Genomic DNA, 26,227 nt, shown 5'->3' with positions numbered 1-26,227 from the left:
TCATAGCTAATCAAAATCTTGGATATGATACCATCTTTAATCCGAGTTTAACGTCGTGTTTTCAATGCGATTAGACATAACTTAGAACAGTGCTTTTCAAACTTTTTGCTGGAGCGGAACCCCAAGGAAACATTCCACTGGCTCGAGGAACCCCTGTGCAATAATTTAATAGTCTTATGCACACATATCTGCACAGGAGAATTAAAAATTACTGCCGATTTTAGCAGTTTTGTAATTTCTTGCGGAACCCTGATTGAAAACCACTGACTTAGAATAACGTTGTGTGCGCGCGCGCGCAACAATACACAAACGTACATTAAGCACGTTATTAACCATGAAAATTCTGAAAGGAGATACGCCGGTAGGATATAATGAAGATAGGCGGAAGTGATGCAATAATGAATGAAGGGAATCATATATGTTAATTGTAAACAATATACTTCAAAGGTTGCCTGATCAGTGAAGTGAAAAGTATGTAAACATAGAAGCAAAGAATCGTCAAAATATATTCGTATATTATTTAGGCGTAGGAGTGGCTGTGTGGTAAGTAGCTTGCTAACGAACCACATGGTTCCGGGTTCAGTCCAACTACTATAGACTCGGGCTGATCAGAGCCTTGTGAATGGATTTGGTAGATGAAAACTGAAAGAAGCCCGTCGTATATATGTGTGTGTGTGTATGTTTGTGTGTCTGTGATTGTTCCTCCAACATTGCTTGACAACCAATGCTGGTGTGTTTACGTCCTCGTAACTTAATGGTTTAGCAAAAGGAGACCGATAGAATAAGTACAAAGAATAAGTACAAAGAATAAGGTCCTGGGGTCGATTTGCTCGACCAAAGGCGGTGCTCCAGCATGGTCACAGTCAAATGACTGAAACAAGTAAAAGAGAGTAAGACATGAGAAAATATACACAGCAAATTCATTTTGGCCTGCTAAATTGACATGTTCAAGCTGAGCAGAGTGTGAAAACAGATATAAGAAATTGTGTGTAGCAGGTTCACAGATTGCCACACACTCTGAAAGTTGGTGCTAAAACTACTTTTTATATAAAGTTAATCCAAACAGAAAGCACAAAAAACACAACAACGCGAGGACGTGAAACAAATATAGTATTATTGGACGCTCAGGAAAGAAGGAGGGTTTAACGTTTCGAGCGGAGCTCTTCGTCGGAAACATAGGAGAAGGGAAGACAGAGGAAAAAAAATCGCCAACGGTACACACGCGGTCACATATACTTTTTATATAACCCTTGTAGGGAAAAGTTCCTGAAGGATCAGTGGTTCTCAACAGGATATAAGATTTTGTTAAAATTTATGTGGAATGAACTGTACACAAAATATTTAAATATTTTTTTATACAATTCCTAATAATATTAAATCATAAATATATAGGTGTAGGAGTGGCTGTGTGGTAAGTAGCTTGCTTACCATCCACATGGTTCCGGGTTCAGTCCCACTGCGTGGCACCTTGGGCAAGTGTTTTCTACTATAGCCTCGGGCTGACCAGAGCCTTATGAGTGGACTCATAAATGGAAACTGAAAGAAGCCCGTCGTATATATATATATGTGTGTGTGTATATGTCTGTGTTTGCCCCCCCCCCCCCAACTTCGCTTGACGCTGGTGTGTTTACGTCCCCGCAACTTAGCGGTTCGGCAAAAGAGACCAATAGAATAAGTACTAGGCTTACAAAGAATAAGACCTGGGGTCGATTTGCTCGACTAAAGGTGGTGCTCCAGCATGGCCACAGTCAAATGACTGAAACAAGTAAAAGAGTAATATGATAGGAGTTTTTAGATATCAAATGCCTATATCCTGAATAAAATCGGAATCAAAGGCGTCCAAAAGTTTAAAAAAACTGGAAATCTTATAATCTTTTTAATGTTTAAGGAGAATGAAATATTATGTCTTGATCTTTATTCTTGATTTAAAATTTAAACTTCAAAATCTGCTCCAATTTAACTAAATCTAGAAGGAGTTGTCTCCCCTACCTTAGCTGACCACCAATTCATGTTATCTGTATGAATTACTCTAGCTGCAATATAAACAGCACATGACATTGCTGGTGGGGCCAAGTCAGAATTTTCTGCAGGTCAAGTAGCCCAGCCTGCTCAGAAGGTCCCTAAATAAGGGTTATTTAAGGAGGATAAACAAACGCACACATAAAATTACATGTATATCTACATTAGTAGAGATATACATACAAATATACACATATATACAAATGAAAATATGTATGCAAATACATGCTCACATAAATAAAATTTGACAGAAAGGTTTCTGTCAAAAAAGTTCCCTAAACCCCTGGCTCACGATTGTAAGCTCATGAGTTCAGTCCCCAGCGATACATTGTGTCCTTGAGCAAGACACTTTATTTCACTTTGCTCCAATCCACTCAGCTGGTAAAAATGAGTAGGGACCTGTATTTCAAAAGGCAATATTACTACTCTTTTTAACCCAAAGTAGACACCTTCTCCAGCTGGTTAACAACACAATATCTGTCCGAAATATTGCAAACAAGGGAGTGAACAGCTCTGATCTAACAGGCAACAGGACCAGCAAGATATCAGATACAGATATTGCAGCATTAACCAGCTGGAGGAAGTATCCTCCTGGGGTTAAAAGGAGTAGTAATACTGTTTTATGCAGAACAACCATTAATTTTCAGTAGAGTTACTACTTACATCTTGCAACTTTGCTTGTTGCAAAATCAGTGGCTGTGTGCCATTTATTTATCGGCATGGGTGGTGGCATGTAAAAGCACCCATTACACTCTCAGAGCGGTTGGCATTAGGAAGGGCATGCAGCCATAGAAAACCATGCCAAATCGGATTGGAGTCTGGTGCAACCTTCCAGCTCACCAGCCCTGGTCAAACCATCCAACCCATGCCAGCATGGACAACAGACATTTAATGATGATGATAATGTTGTGAGCTGGGATGAATGGCTGCCATTTCTTATTTCTTTATTGCCCACAAGACTGGTACTTATTTCATTCAATCTCTTTTGCTGATCCACTAAGTTATGGGGATGTAAACACACCAACACCAGTTGTCACACAGTGGGGTAGTGGACACAGACACAAAGACACACACATATATATAGTATATGATGGGCTTCTTTCAGCTTTCACCCACAAAATCCACAACCTGAGGCTATAGTAGAAGATATTTACCTATGGTTCCATGCTGTGGGGCTGAACCCAGAACCATATGGTTGGGAAGCAATATTCTTACCACATAGGCACGCCAGTGCCTATTTTTGTATGACATGCTAATGACTCTGCTAGCTTGCCACTTTCTTTAAAACTGTAATATGGAAGGATACCGGAAAATAAATCATTTTGAATAAATGAACAAGACACAGCAACTTCTATAAAAAGTTTATTGATATGAATAATACTGCAATAATATTAAATATTATAAGGAATAATTAGAAGTGTGTATACAATGCCATGATAGGTAAAGAAAGGTTCTATACATAGCAGCAGTAAAAATTTTTTTAAATTCCTACATATATTATATATATATATATATATATATTGTAATCAATGTAGTATGTAGTAAGAACAAATTACTCAATAGGCACTTGCAGTCTTGTAGAGCATTATATATATACATATATATATATATATTGCCTGTAGTTACTTCAGCACCATGGTTTCAAGGTTTGTCTTTTGCTTGAGAAACTACAATGGAAGTCTGAAAACAGCTTTCTCTAAATTCCAGGATACAAGTATGTAGATATGATATGACAGGAATTAAAGGTACTACATATATGTATGTATCTATTATGAAATATGATATATATATATTTGCATGCAGCATGAAAGAGCATGAGAAGAGATAGAAACAAATAAAAAAAGAAAAACAAATGGGAAAATATGTCTCATCCAAGACATCTTGTTGTCTATTCTGATTCACGCTGTGATACAACGCTGGCATCATAAGGTCTTTCTTGGCCATTGTTGATGAAACCTCCAACCATGCCTTGAGCCAAATTAAAGAGGTTGATTGGAGTGCTTCCATCTGTAATCAATGTAGACTTGATACCAAGAGATTGGAGCAGTTTCATCTGGCTCTCCTGTCCAGACACGGCAATTGCTCTCAGAGTTTCAGTACCAAGACTCTCGATCATACGCTCAAACATCTTTATTTGAATATCACCCATCTCGGTGGTCTTGTTAACCTCGAGTGAATTCTTCTCAGCAATGTACTTCAGTTCTGCATTGCGGGCTTGAGTGATTTGGGCCAGTTTTGCCTCCTTTAAGGAAAAAATAATATAAAACAATGAATATCATATACCATACTTAACAAATTGATTTTATAAGAAATTTAGGTTAAGAGTTCAACTCCATCAAAGACATTATGAACATACAAAAAGCTCCCTCTTCTAACAGATATAATAAAAAATCCCTTTGACCCCTTAACTGTGAAATGAAATTTCATGGTTATTCCAGTAATGATATCAAATATCTACCTGAAAATAGAATTGGTGTTTTCTGAAAATCACATTTCCCTCAATAAACTTGACATATCATCATCATTTAACGTCCATCTCCCATGCTGGCATGGGTTGGACAGTTTGACAGGAACCAGCCAGACAGAAGACTGCGCCAGACTTTTGTATGTGTTTTGGCATGGTTTTTACAGCTTGATGCCCTTCCTAACACCAACCACCCTGTAAAGTAGACTGAGTGCTTTTTACATGGCACCAGCACAGACAAGGTCAGTTCTGGCATGGTTTTTACAGCTGGATGCCCTTTCAAATATCAACCACTTTACAGTGTGGACTGGATGCCTTTTATGTAGCAGACAAGGAATTTTTGAGAGGAGAGGTGGGGCATTGGAGGCGGTGACCTTGTGTCAGATGATGAAAGGTTTGAGTTTGACAGAAACAGGTGTCTTGCTATACATGGTTACCCAGAGAGAGAAAGAGAAAAAAAGAGCGAGAAGAAGAAAATAGAAAATTACAATTTTTAAATCTCAAATGAGATATTCAGCAACAGTACTTTGTAGTAAAGATTGTTTGCCAATATAACATGGCAGTCCTAGCTTAGAACTAATCTTGCTATAATTTAGCCCCAGGAGACATCGTCTCCAGCTGGCTATACGACACAATCTGTGTCCTTATATTTTCGAACAAGGGGATCTAGTAATTACTATTTGAAAATAGTAATTTTCTAATTTATAAATCAGTGACTAGTTGTCACTTTGAAAACTATATATTTCGAATGGGAATTAGCCGATTTATAAATCAGTGACCAGTTGTCACTTTGAAAACTATATATTTCAAACAGGAATTAGCCAAACAATTATTCTGTGCTGATGAAGGGAAATAACCCAGGAATTGTGATACACAAATATTGTTTTGAGCTGAGTGGGGGTACTAGATTACCTTGTTAAAAGAAATAAGGACACAGATTGTGTCGTATAGCCAGATGATGTCTCCTGGAGCTAAATTACAGCAACATTAGTCCTAAACCAGGACTGCCATGTTATGTTGGCAAACAATCTTTACTACAGGAAGAAAATAGTTTCAAATATGACATTCCCCAACAAAAGACTGGTATATAAAACTGCTTTCTGTAGTTAAAGATAATGAGATGAACAATAAATAGAGCTTTTAGATTGAACTATGAATAATTTTTTTAATAGCTTAGAGGAGGAAAGAGAAGTATCCATTATTGTTTTGTTTTTTTTTGTTTTTTTTTTTGCACTTTTGAGACTGGCAGAAGGAAAGACAGCATTTGTGGCCCTTTCTGAGCCTCTGAGATTGGTAGAAGGAAGGGAAGCAATTATCCTCAAACCAGAAATCTGTTTGCAACAGAGTTGACTCCAATAAAATACCTCATAACCATGTGCTGATGTTAAACAGGATGACAGATTAAGTTCACCACCCAAAAACAGGGACTGCCCCTTTGACAGACTTCTCCATAATTTTCTCTCAACCAAATTATATTCACAAAGCTTTGACCAACTTGAGACTATATCCTAGAATGCATTTGCCCAAGATGTCTTAACCACACTGCCATATGACAACATATAATTATATACATCAGAAAACTTCTGGAATGCATCTTGTAAATCATATTCCCTTCGTAGTTATGTCTTAGTTTCAGCATTGCATTTCATGTGTATGAAGGTGAGCTGAAAAGTGTCTTCAAGTGTCTTGGGGAAATTTTGAACCTGGGTTCTCATTCCTAAGGTATTTTTCAATGTTGTTGTTATTATTATCATTATTATTCAGGTCACTGCCTGGAATCAAACTCAGAATCTTGGGGTTAGTAGCCAGCGCTCTTAACCACTACGCCATATGCCCGTCAATTGTAAATACTGTAAACAATGTACATAATTCCTCATCTCTTAAATATAGAACTGTGATGGTTAGCGTCAGGAAGGGCATCCAGCTGTGGAAACTCCACCTTAATAAATTCATGGGAAAAGTAGATGTTAACCCTTTAGTGTTCACATTATTCTGCCAAAATGAATCCTTTTTCATCCACATTGAATTAATCAGGCATTATCTTGTAGCTTTGAGATTTTGATGAGGTAGCTGTTAATTTTTAAAACGATATTGTAGGGTTGGTGTGAGAGACCAGATCTGGCCAGTTTGAACATAAAACAGGTAGAATATTTTTGGCCGGATATGGCCGGTTTAAATGCTAAAGGGTTAAAAAGCAACGATGATGAGGATGATATGTAATAGGTGTAATACTTACCGATTCTATTTTCTCGGCAGCTGTCTTCAATTTCGCTTGTTCAACAGCAGCTTCACCCTCAATACGAGCAGCTTCTGCTCGTGACTGGGCTTCTGCTTTCGCTTGACCAGTGCTCTCAACAGCTGCACTTTTAGCTTTCAGTTCCAGAAGTTCACTTCGGGCCACTTCAGCTGTTGCCTCATCATTTAGTTTCTGTTTTTCCATGTTTCCTTTGGCTTCTTGTTCAAGACGTTCAGCCACATGTCTGCAAATTTACATTTTGTGTGATATATTAGGAAGACTGACTTGACATAATACACACATATATATATATATACACACACATACATATATTTAAGGTGGTGAACTGGCAGGATTGTTAGCACACAAGGAAAAATGCTTAATGATATTTCAGTCATCTTTGCTTTCCGAGTTCAAATTCCACAATTCCAATAAGGTTGACTTTGCCCTTTGGGGTCGATAAAATAAGTACAAGTCAAACTGTCCAACCCATGCCAGCATAGAAAACAAACATTAAACGATGATGATGATGATGATATATATATATATATTTATATATACTCTTTTACTTGTTTCAGTCATTTGACTGTGGCCATGCTGGAGCACCGCCTTTAAGTCGAGCAAATCGACCCCGAGACTTATTCTTTGCAAGCCCAGTACTTATTCTATCAGTCTCTTTTGCCGAACCGCTAAGTGACGGGGACGTAAACACACCAGCATCGGTTGTCAAGCAATGCTAGGGGGACAAACACACACACATATATATATATATACATATATACGACAGGCTTCTTTCAGTTTCCGTCTACCAAATCCACTCACAAGGCATTGGTCGGCCCGGGGCTATAGCAGAAGACACTTGCCCAAGATGCCATGCAGTGGGACTGAACCCGCAACCATGTGGTTGGTTAGCAAGCTACTTACCACACATACATGCTTGACCACAAAATCCACAAGTTTTTTTTATTCTCTCTATTAATTTTCTCTTATTTCTTTCTGTTAAAGAGCATAGGCTCAAAATATAAAAGACTTTCTCACTTTTCCAAGCGTCAAACAAATACATCTGTTTGTTGTTCATACACCTCTCTTCATCTTTTGTTTTCTGTAAATTCCAACTATATATATATATATCTTTTGCCATTCAAGTTATTACCTTCTTTCATAAGAGTGGCTGTGTGGTAAGTAGCTTGCTTACCAACCACATCCTTCTGGGTTCAGTTCCACTGTGTGGCACCTTGAGCAAATGGCCTCTACTATAGCCTCGGGCTGACCAAAGCCTTGTGAGTGGATTTGGTAGATGGAAACTGAAAAGAAGCCCGTCGTATATGTGTGTGTGTGTGTGTGTGTGTGTGTGTTTGTCCCTCTAACATCGCTTGACAACCAATGCTGGTGTGTTTACGTCCCCGTAACTTAGCAGTTCGGCAAAAGAGACCGATAGAATAAGTACTAGGCTTACAAAGAATAAGTCCTGGGGTCGTTTGACTCGGCTAAAGGTGGTGCTCCAGCATGGCCACGGTCAAATAACTGAAACAAGTAAAAGAGTTATACAAATCACAGGAACAAGTTGAATAATACAATAATTACCATCAAACAACAGGTGTAGTAATAATAATAAATTGGAACACTCTTTAGTTATAGTGCTAGTAAATGCATATACAGCTGCATGCGTGTGTACATACACACGAGTGCTGTCCAAATCTCCGACCAATCACATACAGCTAGCTGGCATTCAATTGGCGTATCAAGTTTCAGGCATTTTGATTGGGTTTTGGATAGAAAATTCACAAAAAAGTCACTTCTATTGATTTTTTAATGGCTTTGCGGGGTGACTGGGGAAATGTAAAGATGTGCATGACCACCCTTGGACGGTTTTGAATGACCATAGAAAGTGCGAGCTCTCTAACTAAAAAATTGTGGATTTGTATAAAGGACACACACGCAGACATTTTGCCGTTTATATATAGAGAGATAAATCAGGTTGAACGAAGGATTAAATAAAAGTTGTTCAATGAAACAAACCTAGCATTAGCTTCTTGAGAGTTGGTGGTGATCTCAATGGCAAGTTGGACAGATTTCTGGAGGGCATCACGTGTACGCTGGTCAACAGGTTCAACAGACTGGATATCAATGTTTGTAATGACAAGGTTGTTCTGTGGGAAAAGGAAGTGCTCACGCACTTTTGCATTTTCAGTGACGCCGAAAACAGAGGCACGAATGATTTTGGCAGAGTTCTGAAGCAGAAACAAAGAAAGTTATAAATGTGTGTGTATATATATTCTTTGAGTCTTTTACTTGTTTCAGTCAATTGACTACAGCCATGCTGGGGCACTGCCTTGAAGAATTTTAATCAAATGAATCAGCCCATGAACTTTTATTATTATTTTTTTAAAACTTGGAACTGTTACCAAACTGCTAAGTTATGGGAACATAAATACACCAGCACCAGTTGTCAAGTAGTGGTGGGGGACAAACAGACACAAATACACATACGACAGGCTTCTTCCTTGTGAGTGGATTTGGTAGACGAAAACTGAAAGAAGCCCGTCATATATATGTGTATGTGTGCGTGTGTATATGTTTGTGTGTCTGTGTTTGCCCCAACATCTCTTGACAACCGATGCTGGTGTGTTTATGTACCCGTAACTTAGCAGTTTGGCAATATAGACCGATAGAATAAGTACTAGGCTTCCAAAGAATAAATCCTAGGGTTGATTTGCTCGACTAAAGGTGGTGCTCCAGCATGGCTGCAGTCAAATGACTGAAACAAGTAAAAGAGTAAAGAGTATTTAAAAATTATGATGCTTTGATGCTAGGTGTTTCCATTATTTTGTCCAACCCCTATATATAGACATTTAAAAACCATCTACTATCCAGCATTATCATCAGAAGGAGGCCAACTACCAGCACTATGTGAGTTTACTAAGAAAAACATGTGAACTTCCAATACTAATATCAACATCAAAATAAATATCAAATGGAAATAGTAGTTGTGATACCTATGCCAGTGGCACGTAAAAAGCACCATACGAACATGGCCAATGCCAGTGCTGCCTTGACTGGCTCCTGTGCTGGTGGCATGTAAAAAGCACCATCTGAATGTGGCCGATGCCAGCACCGCATTAACTGGCTTCTGTGCCAGTGGCACATAAAAAGCACCAACCGATCATGGCCGCTGCCAGCCTCCCCTGGCACCTGTGCTGGTGGCACGTAAAAAGCACCCACTACACTCACGGAGTGGTTGGCGTTAGGAAGGGCATCCAGCTGTAGAAACACTGCCAGATCAAACTGGAGCCTGGTGCAGCCTCCTGGCTTCCCAGACCCTGGTCGAACCGTCCAACCCATGCTAGCATAGAAAATGGACATTAAACGATGATGATGATTCTGAAATAGTGATGGTTGCTACTATTCACAAGAATGAGAAGAAGAAATAAGGTTCGAAAATGTCTAACCTTGTGAAAATCATCAAATTTCACACCAGCTACGGCACCTCGAATCCGAGAAGCTATGGCTTTACAGGCATCTCCAACAAAATCTGGTACACTGAACAGCATGGCAGCAGTCTCTGGGTCGTTTTTGTCATCGACTTGAAAATGCCTGAAATATCAAACAGTCATATCCCGACATCATATTACATACATCAATTCTGAAACACCACTCATGATATCAATTCACCATTACATCTCAACACCATACTCTGACATCATATTCACATAACCACCCCTCTACATCCTCCGCAGCATCACATTACTATATAACATTCTTATATCCATTTACTGGAACTTCTGCTTTTACACACACAAATATACAGTAGTATCAGTGCAAGGCAGTGATAAGAAATAAACTTCAGTTAATGGATATGCAAATATCTTGAAAATATCCCATGGAGAGACACCCATACCCTGGCAAGGTGGTTGGACAGCACCTGTCCAACCACCCTGTCAGGGATATGGCAAAGTCACGGGACTGCAGTATGGTGGACTATAATGGCGCAGGGGCCCACTTGCCATTGGGAAAGCAGGAAACCAGGCCAGTCCCCCAGTGTATATAAATATATATATATATTTATATATAGATATGCATATATATGTGTGTGTGCGTGTCTGCAGCCATACTGGAGGTAATGCTCCAGTATGGCTGCAGTCAAATGACTGAAACAAGTAAAAGAATAAAAGAACATGTGTGTATGTATATATATATATACACACAAACACACATGTGTATATATGTATAAATAGATCGCTAGCCACTAAACCTTTTTCTATTTTCTCCCCCTGTTTATTTCTGTGTCACGAAGAGCATAGGCTCGAAATGTAAAAGACTTTCTCACTTCCCAAGCGTTAAACTAATATATCTGTTTGTTGTTTACACACCCGTCTTCGTCTTTTGTTCTTTTTTTGTAATTTCTCACTATGTATATATATTATATATATATATATATATATATATATATATATATAAAGGGTTTGTATGATTGTGTATAGGGGTATATATATTATTCAAAGAAATTCCAACTCTGTTTTTTATGTTTTATTTATAGTCTTTATAATATTAATGTAGAATATAGAATACATAGTATAAATAATATATATAGAGTATATAGTATAAATAATATATATATTATATATACAGTACATTGAATAGATGAAATGTTGAATATAAAATATTAGTCCCCTAATATTTTATGTTCAACATTTCATCTATTCAAAAAGACAATCAACACTTCAATTCATTTCATTTTACTATATATATATATTATTTATACTATATGTTCTACATTAATATTATAAAGAATATAAATAAAACATAAAAAACAGAGTTGGAATTTCTTTGAATAATATATATATATATATATATATATATACACACACACACACATACATGCACACACATAAATATATACATGCATACACACACATTCCGCCAGAAATTGAACTCACAAGCTTAAGATCATGAGCTGAATACCCTAAGCATTAAGCCATGTGCCTTCACTAGCATTATAGTAAGTTTGAAGCATTGGCCCGCATCAATTTCTACTCACCAGTTGTAGGAGACCTGAAGCTGTAATCGTGCATGGTCAGACGTTTCAACTGTGATGATATCTGTACAGAAATCCGGTCCAAGCAGCAGACATAGAGAACGAATCATGTTAGGTTTCTTGGGTTTGCCTCCAGATAAGCGCAACTGAGTAAACTGTTCATCAGGTTGAAGCATAACAAGGTCAGGTCCGAAGGTCACTCTGTGAAAAATAAATAATATTTGCATTAGCATTATACAAAATACTACATGGTATTTGCTTTGGTTCTTTAAATTCTGAGCTCAAATCCTGGGGTCAACTTTGTTTTTTATAATTCGGGAGTGTCAATACAATAAAATCCTAGTAAAGTTACTGGGGTGGAGACGCAATGGCCCAGTGGTTAGGGCAGCGGACTCACGCTCGGAGGATCGCGGTTTCGATTCCCAGACCGGGCGTTGTGTGTGTTTATTGAGCGAAAACACCTAAAGCTCCACGAGGCTCCGGCAGGGGGTGGTGACGACCCCTGTTGTACTCTTTCACCACAACTTTCTCTCACTCTCTCTTCCTGTTTCTTGAGTAATGCTACGATGGACTGGCATCCCGTCCAGCTGGGGGGAAAACATATGCCACAGAAACCGGGAAACCAGGACCATGAGCCTGGCTAGGCTTGAAAAGGGCGACGAAAGTTACTGGGACTGTGCAAACGAGAAATTATTATTATTATTAAGTCAGTGAGATGGCAGAATCATTAGCACACCAGACAAAATGCTTCATGGCATTTCATCTGTCTACATTCTAAGTTCAAATTTCACCAAGGTGGTCAACTTTGCCTTTCATCCTTTTTGGGGTTAATAAAAAAATAAGGACCAGTTGAACACTGGCATCAATGTAATTGACTAGCCCCGCCTCATAATTTCTAGTAGAAAGGGTCATTAAGGTTACAAAAATTTGTCATTTTAAAATTGTAATTCTTTTCTTCTCCCAAATTTTTCTTGTGTCACGTGACACACTATTGAGTCATGTGTTACTGAACTATGCCAGGTAATATAGAACTATCCCACGATATAAAATAGTACCACATTAGAGTGAATAGTGTTACATGGAACTGAACTGATTTCTACATGAAACCGAATACATTCACCAATGAATATATTTCTACGGTGTGCCTGTATGGTAATATTTGCTTCCCAATGTCTCATTGTGTGACACCTTGGGCAAATGTCTTCTACTATAGCCCCAAGCCATCCAAAGCCTTGTAAGTAGATATGACAAATGGAAACTGTGTGTGTGTGTATATATATATATATAATTCATATTTTGGATGATCGTTACCAGTGTCGCCTTACTGGCACTTGTGCTGGTGGCATGTGAAAAAACATTCAAGCGAGGTCATTGCCAGTGCCGCTGGACTTATTAGCATTTTCACGTAAAAAGCACCATCCGAGCGTGATCGTTACCAGCGTTGCCTTACTGGCACGTGAAAAAACATTTGAATGAGGTCGTTGCCAGTGCCGCTGGACTGGCTCCTATGCAGGTGGCACATAAAAAACACCATTTGAGCGTGGCCGTTGCCAGTACCGCCTAACTAGCCCTCATGCTGGTGGCACGTAAAAGCACCCACTACACTCTTGGAGTGGTTGGCATTAGGAAGGGCATCCAGCTGTAGGAACTCTGCCAGATCAGATTGGAGCCTGGTGCAGCCATCTGGTTCACCAGTACTGTCAAATCGTCCAACCCATGCTAGCATGGAAAGCAGACGTTAAACGATGATGATGATATTTTGGACTAATGGGTATAAATCGATTAGTGTGTTTAAGTGTTGAGTACATAGAAGAATATAGCAAAGTGAATATTGTATACAGAATAAAATTTAACACCAAATCCATTTTCTCATTACTTAATATATAAGAGTATGTTTGTTTTGTTTAGTTATCTATATGTACGTATGTGTATATAGATAATGAAACAAAACAAAAAACATCAGCTTTTAGATTTGTATAAAGGCAAAGTAATTTTCTATAAAATTTATATCTGAGGAGTTTCCATGAATGAGGTGAAAGTGTTAATAAAGAATTATCTAAAATTCTGAGTACTTCCTTTTTCTAAATAAATCAAATCTCTACATCACTTCAAACAATATATATATATTTCAGATGACCAGTTTCAATGCCATGTTTGTCAAAAAACCTGCAGGTCACATGCAAGTTTGAAGTGGTACTTGAACATTCCTAATAGATGAGTGAAAAATGGAGCCAATGCTGAAATGAGACATTGCTGCAGCACGTGACCAGCTCTTCAAATGCCTTTCAGGGCTCGAAAGATCCCATGCTATGAAGAGGTCAAGCTCTGGAGTAATGTTACTCAACAGGATGCATAGCTCGGAGATTAGCAAATCCTCTCCAGGTTGAGTCACTACTTTCCTGCATTGAGAGTTCATAGCTCTGGTACTACAGACGTGATTAGAATGTTGCAGGGAAGAATTGCAAGATAGATTTTTCAAGCCAAGCCAACCAGCAGAAGACCTAAGGATGGACTAAGAATGAAATGGCTGGATAATCCATAGCTTCAGTTGGTCATGCTTGAGAATCTAGCCGGTGAGTGAAATGACAGCTGCTTCTGATAGGACCTTATGGAGAAGGTGCCTGAGGACTCTACCCCTATGACCCTCCCAGAAATAGTGAGCAGAGAAGATGGATGGATGGATATAGCAGAACAAAAGTTTACCTTGCTTTCTTCTGCTTATAATCATAAATTTGCACAGCTGCATTATGGGGAACTCTATAAGTTACAGCCAATGTCTTATTCCGTTTCTTATGAGACGAGTCAGAAGATTTAGCTCTGGTACCTCGCTCGGCTAAAGGATCATGTTCCAGGCCAAGCAGATCTTCTACAGCAGATGGTAAATCTTTCTCCCAAAGTTCTTCATTTTCATTTAATATATATGAGGTTCCACTCACTAATCTCACCTGCCACCAAAAAAATCAAAGTTTAGAAATGAGTTGAAAAACAAACAAAAGTTAGGCAAAATAATCAAAATGCATATAACGATCATAAGTGTTGTTATTTAGCCCTAGATCAAAGACATTCCAGACATAACATTTATTCAGACATTGAGTCAAGTACATCAACATCAAAAAATCAAATGGAAATTGTAGTTGTGATACCTGTGTGGTGGCACATAAAGAGCACCATCTGAACGTGGCCAATTCCGTGCCAGTGGCACGTAAAACGCACCCACTACACTCACGGAGTGGTTGGCGTTAGGAAGGGCATCCAGCTGTAGAAACACTGCCAGATCAGACTTGAGCCTGGTGCAGCCTCCTGGCTTCCCAGACCCCGGTCGAACTGTCCAACCCATGCTAGCATGGAAAATAGATGTTAAACGATGATGATGATGATGAATGTGACTAGTACATTATCCTATGTACTTTTACTTCTTTTTAAGATGGTAGGGTGTGATTTGGCTGCTATTTCTAACAAGTCAAACAGCTGCACTAAAGCTTTCACTGTCTTGCAATGACAGCAAGAGATAATTCACAATGTATATATGTGTGTCTCTTTATGTATGTATGTATATGTCATGCTTGTGCATATAAACAAGAATATTGTTGACAGTGACTTTGAAGTTTCAGCCAGCTAAGCCATACGAAAGTATATTGTAACATATCAGATTAAGACAAAATTGTTTAAATTAGTGTTTCAGGATACTCTTTACTCTTTTACTTGTTTCAGTCATTTGACTGCGGCCATGCTGGAGCACCGCCTTTTAATCGAGCAACTCGACCCTGGGACATATTCTATCGGTCTCTTTTGCCGAACCGCTAAGTGACGGGGACATAAACACACCAGCATCGGTTGTCAAGCAATGCTAGGGGGACAAATACAGACACACATACATACATATATATATATATATATACATATATACGACAGGCTTCTTTCAGTTTCCGTCTACCAAATCCACTCACAAGGCTTTGGTCGGCCCGAGGCTATAGTAGAAGACACTTGCCCAAGGTGCCATGCAGTGGGACTGAACCCGGAACCATGTAGTTAGCAAGCAAGCTACTTACCACACAGCCACTCCTGCGCCATTTTATTTTTTTTTTAATTATTATTATAACTGAACATAAAAATAAACACACACACACACACACACGTGTGTGTATTGGTGCATTGACCAGACAAAAGTCTGTTGTCATATGCCACTGGTCACAATGTACTTTCTCACAGTGCTGCAGCTTTCAAAAGCACCATTTGGGCGTAGCCGTTGCCAGTAAAACCAACTGGCCCTCGTGCTGGTGGCATGTAAAAGCACCCACTACACTCTCAGAGTAGTTGGCATTAGGAAGGGCATCCAGCTGCGGAAACTCTGCCAGATCAGATTGGAGTGTGGTTCGCCAGACCTCAGTCAAATCGTCCAACCCATGCTAGCATGGAAAGTGGGCGTTAAATGATGATGATAAGGATGAAATAAATAGCAGTTGAGCACTGGGGTCTATGCAGCTGACTTACTCACTCCCTGAAATTGCTGACCTTCTACCAAAATTTGAAACCATTATTAAGTAGATGTTTAAGGTGGTGAGCTGGCAGAATCATTAGCATGCCAGATAAAATGATTAGTGGCATTTCATGTCTTTACAATTCTGAGTTCAAATTCTGCTGAGGTCAGCTTTGCCTTTCATCCTTTTGGGGTTGATGAAATATGTACCAGTTGAGTACTGGGGTCAATGTAATTGACTTACCCATTTCCCAGAAATTTCTGGCCTTGTGCCAGAATTTGAAACCAAAAAAGGTAAAGATATGAATATTAAAGTCATAAATAAATTATGTTTGTACAAAAAAAAAATGTGGAGGCACATGGCTTAGTGGTTAGGGTGTCAGCATCATGATCATAAGATTGTGATTTTGATTCCTGGACCGGGCGATGCATTGTGTTCTTGAGCAAAACACTTCATTTCACATTGCTCCAGTCCACTCAGCTGGCAAAAATGAGTAACGCTGCGATGGACTGGCTTCCCATCGTACTGGGGAACACATACGCCACGGAAACCGGGCCCATGAGCCTGGCTAGGCTTTAAAAAGGGTGCATTTATTTATTTTTTTGTACTAAAAATATAAAAATTTTGTTTTAAATAAAAAGATAGGTTCAGAGTTGGAATGCTTATCATAAGTCTGCTCCATCTGGCCATGTTAGAAAGCAACATCAGCAACATAAAATACTACACATTATGTGCTCACAACCATGTAACACTCCATACATGACCTCATTACTATATAACACTCAACATGCTATCAGATGATGCATACAGTACATTTGTATGTAAATGACTTTGAACTAAATAACTGGGCTGGTAACTTTGTTTGTGGTTTCTTCCTGTGTCCTGATTCTGTTTGAGAAAATGATATATTTATAGAGGATGGTTGCTAACAACAATAAAACTAAGAGCTGACCTAGTACATGGGACAGTAGTAATTTATCAATAGTACAAGTCACTGCATAGCAAACCACTCCTACACAACAGCTGACATATAACTTACCTTAGCTCAGTCATGCAAGTAGAAAGATGAGATCAGACACAGCTGTGTGGTAAGAAGCTTGTTTTCCAACCACATGGTTTTGGGTTCAGTCCCACTGTGTTGATGTCTTGGGCAAATGTCTTCTCCTATAGACCTAGCCCACCCAGATCTTTGTGAGTAGATTTGGTAGATAGAAACTGAAAGAAGCCTTGTCTGTATGTATGTGTATGTATATATATATATATATATATATATATATATGGCTACGTATTTCGCCCGGCGTGCTAACGATTCTGCCAGCTCACCACCTTTCATAAGCACTACACAATCATAAGTACTACCTATTTCTTTATTACCCACAAGGGGCTAAACATAGAAGGGACAAACAAGGACAGACATAGGTATTTAGTGTCAGTTACATCAACCCCAGTGCGTAACTGGTACTTAATTTATTGACCCTGAAAGGATGAAAGGCAAAGTCTACCTTGGCGGAATTTGAACTCAGAACGTAACGGCAGACGAAATACAGATACGCATTTTGCCCGGCGTGCTAACAATTCTGCCAGCTCGCTGCCTTTCATAAGTATTACCATTACACTAAAACCATCGTTACCGCTAACACAATCATCTGTTGTCAGTTAACGCTACGCTATCATCACATGGCTCGTTTTCATTCATTTCCAAGCAACCCCCAATCACTCATAATCACAAGTCTATGCAAGTATCACTACCGCACATATTACACCCATGCACATGCACACACACACACATCAATGCACATGCTGTCTGACGCATTGCAAATTTACTTTCACTCACATTCTCAGATCATGTCCCACTTTCCCTATACTACATATCTCCTTACTACTGTTACGACATTATGCACTAGCTGAAGCATTTCATGTTCAGCTACACTCATAATTCACACTCTACACTCCACATTTATTCATTGCTACACTCAGAAAAAAAAGTCACACTACACATTTTCTTACAGCTACACTCGTGATTCACACTCTACACTTCTTCATCGCCACACTCAGAAATCACACTACATATTTCCTCACCGCTACACTACTACACTCATGACTCACATTCTACATTTCCTCAGTGCCACACTCACAAATTATGCTCTGCACCAATGCTTTTCAAACTATCAGATGTAGTGTACCGGCAGTTTTTTTTTTTCAATGTGCCAAGGACTGGTAATATTTCTTAGAAATATTAATTTATACCGGAAACAATATATGTAATGAATATAATAAAATTTGACAATTTCTTTTTATCTTATATTTATTTTGTAAACAAATAATACAATATTTTGGGATCTTTTCGGTTTGAACAGCAGTTTTTTCTAGCGGTGTCATATGAAATTGTCACCCATTATTATGACCCTAGAATCGATCTATTGCATTTCAATCTCTCACGACCTTCGAACTTTAGGTCTCACCAAGGAAATGACTGAAGACCGAGTCCTATGGAAGTGTGCTGTGCATGAGAGGACCCGGCAGGACTAGTCAGGCCATATCCCGTGGCCCCTACCTGGGACGTAGTCGATCCACTGTGCATACCTTCCTTCTTGTGACACTTGTGAAGACCTGCTGAGGCAAGTGAAAATCAATCAAAATAGATGAACATCAATGGAATTTGTATCTTGTGGCACACAAGAAAACCATCCGAACGTGGCCGTAGCCAGTACCGCATCGACTGGCCTCTGTGCTGTGGGAACATGGTGGCACATAAAAACACCATCCGAAGACCCGGCAAGACTAGTCAGGTCATAACCCGTGGGCCCTACCTGGGACGTAGTCAGTCCACCTGTACATACCTTCCTTCTTGTGACACTTGTGAAGACCTGCTGAGGCAAGTGAAAATCAAATCAAATCAAATCAAATCAATCAAAATAGATGAACATCAATGGAATCTGTATCTTTGTGGTACCGGTGGCACACACTTTGTGGTACCAGTGCCGGTGGCACACAAGAGAACCATCCGAACGTGGCCGTAGCCAGTTCCACATCGACCGGCCTCCGTGCTGTGGGCACGTAACAAACACCATCCGATCATGGCCGTTCGCCGGCCTCATCTGGCACCTGTGTCGGTGGCACATAAAAACACCTTCCGAAGACCCGGCAAGACTAGTCAGTCCACCTGTGCATACCTTCCTTCTTGTGACACTTGTGAAGACCGGTTGAGGCAAGTGAAAATCAAATCAAATCAAATCAAAATAGACAAAATAGATGAACATCAATGGAATTTGTATCTTGTGGTACCAGTGCCTGTGGCACATAAGAAATCCATCGAAGACCGGTTGAGGCAAGTGAAAATCAAATCAAATCAAATCAAAATAGACAAAATAGATGAACATCAATGGAATTTGTATCTTGTGGTACCAGTGCCTGTGGCACATAAGAAATCCATCAGTGCCGTAGTCAGTGCGGTGGGCACATGACAAACACCATCCGATCGTGGCCGTTCGCCAGCCTCATCTGGCACCTGTGTCGGTGGCACATAAAAACACCATCCGAAGACCCGGCAAGACTAGTGAGACCATAACCCATGGCCCCTGCCTGGGACGTGGTCGGTCCACCTGTGCATACCTTCCTTCTTGTGACACTTGTGAAGACCTGTTGAGACAAGTGAAAATCAAAACAAATCAAAATAGATGAACATCAATGGAATTTGTATCTTTGTGGTGCCGGTGCCGGTGGCACGTGGCACATAAGAAAACCATCCGAGCGTGGCCGTAGCCAGTACCGCATCGACTGGCCTCCGTGCTGTGGCACGTAACAAGCACCATCCGATCGTGGCCGTTTGCCAGCCTCATCTGGCACCTGTGTCGGTGGCACATAAAAACACCATCCGAGCGTGGCCGCCTGCCAGCCTCGTCTGGCACCTGTGTCGGTGGCACATAAAAACACCATCCGAGCGTGGCCGTCTGCCAGCCTCGTCTGGCACCTGTGTCGGTGGCACATAAAAAACACCATCCGAGCGTGGCCGTCTGCCAGCCTCGTCTGGCACCTGTGTCGGTGGCACATAAAAAACACCATCCGAGCGTGGCCGTTTGCCAGCCTCGTCTGGCACCTGTGTCGGTGGCACATAAAATCACCCACTACACTCTCGGAGTGGTTGGCGTTAGGAAGGGCATCCAGCTGTAGAAACACTGCCAGATCTGACTGGACTGGTGCAGCTTTCGGGCTCCCCAGACCCCAGTTGAACCGTCCAACCCATGCTAGCATAGAAAGCGGACGTATGATGATGATGATGATTTAGGGTTAGGGGTGAGGGAAGGGTATCTTATTTTCCTCACAAATGTAAATAAACCCAATCTGTTTCTTCAACGAGGGACATATTTATATGGCACAGAATGCTTTTTAACTCAATAGATGTCATTGATTGGTTGAAATTGCAGAAATTGAAGAAAAATACTACAAATATCTCACAAACTATAGAATTTTCTCAATAAAGCCAAGAGAAAAAGATGTTTTATAAATACATTCTACCAGTATACGAAGTTTAAAATTTTTTTAGTTACTTAGAAATTGTGTTAAAAACTGCCGTTCAAACCGAAAAGATCCATATTTTGTAAGCTTTTTATAAGTATTGTATAATCTTTCTTTCTTTTATGGAAACTCGCTGCACACCAGCAGCTGAAGGCTCACGGACTGGCACCGGTCCACGGAACACCACTTTGAGTAGCACATTTCACTACTGCTACACTCACAAATCACACACACACACACACACACACACATGCTCAGCTGCACTCACAACATGCTCCACTCCACAGTAACTGAAACATCTCACGCTCAGCTTCACTCACTACTCGCATGCTACAGACGTCCTCATGATTATACTACAGTCTGCCATAAAAAAAAAATAAACTGGCACTCCTTTGGTTATGATGATATGGGTTCCAGTTGATCCAATCAACAGAGCAGTCTGTTCATGAAATTAACGTGCAAGTTAAGTTAAGTTAAGTTAATTTTTTGGCTCAAAAAGCAAGGCCATGTAGGGGGACATGGAGTTATGTACAGGGTGGTGTTCATGCAAAGAGTTCAGGCCATTTCTGGTCAAGAGAGACTTTGAACCGAGCGGTCGTCAGCATCTTCACTATCTCGTCCGGCAGCTTATTCCATGGATCCGCAACCTGGATGGAGAAAGCCCCTCTCCTTCGATTGAGATGAAATCGTCACAGATAGAGCTTTTCGGAGTGACCTCGCAGCCGATGCTCTGGAGCAGGAGTGAAGAACAGCTCTTTTGAGAGGTTACACTTTCCGCTTATGATGTTGTGAGCAAGAATGAGATCACCACGGCGGCAGCGTTTTTCTAGAGAATAAAGGTCGAGCGTCTTCAGCCTTTCTTCATAAGACAAATGCTTGAGACCAAGAACCATACGGGTAGCCAGCTTCTGGACTCTTTCGAGATGATGTATGTCTTTGAGGAGATAAGGAGAAGAGGCTTGAATCCCGTTGAGCACTTCACAGACATGCATACCATTAATGTATTTCTCAGTGAGATTCAGCATGATTCAGAATGTGATAAGCCTGGTTCTTTGGAATACAGGCAAAACTCATTTTTGGCAGCTGAGTGGACTGGAACAACATGAAATAAAGTGTCTTGCTCAAGGACACAACACGCCACCAGGACCTGAACTCACGACCTTACAATTATGAACTGAATACCCTAACCACTTAGCCATGTGCCTTCAACAATCCACCATAAAACAATCCCTCACCATCACATTATGCAGACTGTAGGTTAAAATCCATCTGTATGTATTAATAATTCAAAGACCCCCATTGATTCAACTTAAAGTTTATATAATGGGTATGAGCCTGCGGAATACACATATACATACACCCATATATCAATATGCACACACAGGTATACACATACATGCATGAAGACACATCCATACAGAAAGACACAGACATACACGGACACATGCACACACATACACATGCATACACAGACACATCATGCATACAGACACACACACATGCATACACAGAGACACACATACATGCATACACAGAGATACACACACATGCATACACAGACACACACACATGCATACACAGACACATCATGCATACACAGACACATCATGCATACACAGACACATATGCATACACAGACACATTCATGCATACACAAAGACACAAACACTCATATACAAAGACAAACACAAAGCCATACACATATATACACCAATTCACCCACCCACACACTCACATAAAGAAACACGCACACACACAAAGATATACACATATGCACATGAACATACACACATGCCCTAGTCAAACACATATATATATAAAGACAAGTCAGAAAATGCACCTACCTTTCCACTCTTTATATTTCTTATGTACAAGCCTTCATTTTCATCTAATGCAATGGATTCATTTGTTCTGATAATTTCAACTTCAACTGGTGGGACATAATCTATTGGACCACTAATCATCCATCGATCACCTGGTTTACGGTTAATAGCATTCTAGAAAAAAAGAAAAAAGGAATGAAAAACCCACACATTGTACTTTCATAATAGTTACTTCATGTTAAGGCAAAGGGTGAATGACAAAGTAACTGGTCAACTGGAGACCCAGTTTTACTGAAAAGGTAAAATAGAGATTTTAACCACTAATAAACAATTAGATTTCCTTTATTATTTATTACCTGAGGAATGATTTCCTTAACATTCTAGTTGACCTTCAAATTGAAAGTATGAAAAAAGACACTTCTCTTCTTGCACCCAGCAATTCTGAATACCGTAAATCCTCGAGTATAGTCTGCCCTTGAGTATAATATGCAGGGGATTCTTAGGGGGCTGTACTTCTGAAAAACCTAAACCTTGTGTGTAATACGCACCCTTTCTCTAACTTGAGTCAAGGAGGTCTATATAACATCCTTGGTTTGTAAAAATGTATACACTAACGTCCTTTATTATTATTGTATATATAACATAATGCAAACGTGTAGCTTTTTTGTACATTTTGTTTGCAGAAAATAAAGAAATAACATTTAATAAATGTTGCTTACTGCGAGTTATGGATGATTCTTTTTTGACTTCATTGCTTTCGGGCTTAGCTTAAGGTATCTTCGCGCCCGACATCACAAAATGCATCTGAATAAACATTGCCGGACAGCAAATAGAGACTCGGACATTGCTTAGAAAATATTTTTCATTTTTAACCTCGTATATAGTATGCACTAGGGATTTTGACCTTTAAATTTTGGGAAAAACTGTTGACAGGAAGTGCATCCAGCCGTAGAAAATCCACAGCAGAATTCCATTTGACTCATGCGAACTGAAAAGCAGATGTTAAGCCTATGTTGAAGATGAAGTAAAGTCTTAAAGAAGCAATTAATACTTACAAGTGTATCCTGGAAATTTTCGTTACAAGAACAAATAAGGGCCTGTCCCTCATGGAGGACATAATTGTCCTGAATGCCATCAGGAAGTAATTCTCCAGGTAATAAGAAAAACGATTTTGGTCCCTGAAAATAAACAATGTAGTCCTTAGATGAATACACACAAATTTAGATAAGGATACAGTGCCACTTTAACATGCCGTTTACCTGGTCAATAATGCAGTCTGGCCCAAACCCTAATCCTAAACCTTAACCCAGATCAGGTCATTTCAGCGTAGACAATCGATACTGCAGTAGACTGCATGATGAATAGTACCAAAAATACTAGAAAGGGAATAAAAATTTTTGAGAATTAAAATAGGATATAGGTGTTGTTTGTGCTTTAAAGTCAGACGAGGGTATAAACCAACATCTACAGTATTTCTGTAAGGAGCAGTGAACCTGTATTTTGATCTATTTCCTCCTTTTAACCCTTTTGATACGAACCCACCTGAAACTGCCTCTGGCTCTATAGTACAGATGCCTTATTTTCAACGTTCTGAATTGAAACCTTCCACCAAACCTTAAATGCAATTTATGTCCCTAACACTAGCTTAAAACTAAACAAGTTATTTTGCTAAATTTTTTGTTATTTTTTAAATCAATTAAAAGAAACACAGAGGATCTCAACAGAATTATGGTAACAAAAGTTCTGAATTAAAATCTGCCACCAAACTTTAGTCACAATTTATGTTCCTAACACAAGTTGAATGATAACGAAGTTATTTCACTAAATTCTTTGTTATATTTAAAATTAATTGAAAGAAACACAGAGCATCTCAACAGAAATATGGTAACAAATGTCTTGTTTCCATAAGTTTTGAATTAAAATCTTCCACCAAACCTTAGTCACAATTTATGTTCCTGACACTAGCTGAATGATAACAAAGTTATTTCACTAAATTCTTTGTTATATTTAAAATTAATTGAAAGAAACACAGAGCATCTCAACAGAAATATGGTAACAAATGTCTTGCTTTCATAAGTTTTGAATTCAAATCTTCCACCAAACCTTAGTTACAATTTATGTTCCTAACACTAGCTTAATGATAACTAAGTTATTTTACTAAATTTTTTGTTATATTTTAAACTAATTGAAATAAACACAGTGCATCTCAACAGAAATATGGTAGCAAAGGGGTTAAGGTCATTCAAGTATTGGTTTGGTTTCCATGTCTGGAATTTCTGCTCTAAATCATCATTGTTGTTGTCATCATTGTAAAAGCACAAAGGGAGAACGATGTTTTCATATGAAACTGAAGTTTCTAGTCTCTGAACATCTTAACTTCTTTTTTTATGTTTAGTTGTTGCCAAATTAACCCTTTTGATACCAACCCACCTGAAACACTACCTCTGGCTCTGTAGTACAAACGTCTTGTTTTGGAAAGTTCTGAATTAAAATCTTCTGTCAAACCTTAGTCACAACTTATGTTCCTAACACTAGCTTAATGATAATCAAGTTATTTTACTAAATACTTTGTTATATTTAAAACTGATTGAAAGTAACACAGAGCATCTCAACAGAAATATGGTAACAAATGTCTTGTTTTCATAAGTTCTGAATTAAAATCTTCCACCAAACCTTAGTCACAATTTATGTTCCTAACACTAGCCTAATGATAACTAAGTTATTTTACTAAATACTTTGTTCTATTTAAAACTGATTGAAAGAAACACAGAGCACCTCAACAGAAATATGGTAAAAATGTTAAATGTGATGTCAATAAAATAATTCGTTTCCCTTTCTTTCCTCATCTTAGGATGTGATATTGACACAATCATGCATTCAGTATTTTCTTCAAATGTACTCAGGAACATATTCCTGAAGTTTGCCAGTGACTGAACTTGGAGCCTTTCTTGTACAAAACTAAGTTGGCAGTTTTGACCAATGGTTCATTGTTTCAGTGCAAAATAATGTCATTTTAAAGTGGTTAAGCATTAGACTTAAGTTCCGAAGAATATCATATTGAATTTGGTAAAATAGAAAAGCACACAGCCCACTTTGTAAAGTGGTTGGCATTAGGAAGGGCATTCAGCCATAAAAACCTTGCTAAAACAGACCTTGCTTGTGCTGGTGCCACATGAAAAGTACCCAGTCCGCTCTGTAAAGTAGTTGGCATTAGGAAAGGCATCCAGTGATAAAAACCATGCCAAAAACAGACAGTGGAGCTTGGTGTAGTCCTCTGGCTTTCCAGCTTCTGTCAAACCCTCCAACACATGCCAGCATGGATGAGTAATGTGAAATGATGATAATGATGAATAAAGATCCAGTTTCAATAGACTCTCCCATGTCATGTTGTAAATTATAAACTCTACTATGTCTAGTTTAATCCATAAATTCTTGGATAGGCCAACTCTACATGGAAGACTAAGCACGTCAACAAATAAAGCAATGTAGAATAAAATATTTGAGCTCACCTTTACTAATTTCTTTTCACCCAGTTGGGGCTTTCCATTCGAATCAACAGGATTGACGATAACACAATAGTTGGAGCTAGTCAATGTGATAATATCTTCAATACCAGTAACCTAAAAAACACAATATCACACTGTTATAGGCATTTGA

At 39.1% G+C, this 26,227-nt stretch overlaps 1 protein-coding gene across 1 annotated transcript in view; it reads right to left on the bottom strand.

Moving 5' to 3' along the window:
* Window positions 1-3,502: 3,502 nt before the first annotated feature.
* The window catches only part of LOC115224760 (major vault protein), a 42,762-nt gene continuing 20,037 nt past the window's right edge, over window positions 3,503-26,227 (bottom strand). Inside the window, exons 7-15 of the mRNA XM_029795661.2 lie at window positions 26,080-26,190; window positions 23,626-23,748; window positions 22,592-22,744; window positions 14,458-14,699; window positions 11,758-11,955; window positions 10,169-10,313; window positions 8,739-8,950; window positions 6,720-6,963; window positions 3,503-4,261 (exon numbers count right to left, since the gene is read on the bottom strand). Coding sequence (XP_029651521.1) covers window positions 3,908-4,261; window positions 6,720-6,963; window positions 8,739-8,950; window positions 10,169-10,313; window positions 11,758-11,955; window positions 14,458-14,699; window positions 22,592-22,744; window positions 23,626-23,748; window positions 26,080-26,190 — 1,782 coding nt within the window. The 3' untranslated portion in view covers window positions 3,503-3,907. The remainder of the gene's footprint in view (window positions 4,262-6,719; window positions 6,964-8,738; window positions 8,951-10,168; window positions 10,314-11,757; window positions 11,956-14,457; window positions 14,700-22,591; window positions 22,745-23,625; window positions 23,749-26,079; window positions 26,191-26,227) is intronic.

This window comes from Octopus sinensis, linkage group LG26 (assembly GCF_006345805.1).
Source record: "Octopus sinensis linkage group LG26, ASM634580v1, whole genome shotgun sequence".
NCBI classification, from domain to species: domain Eukaryota; kingdom Metazoa; phylum Mollusca; class Cephalopoda; order Octopoda; family Octopodidae; genus Octopus; species Octopus sinensis.
This window is presented reverse-complemented; position numbering and strand designations above follow the sequence as displayed.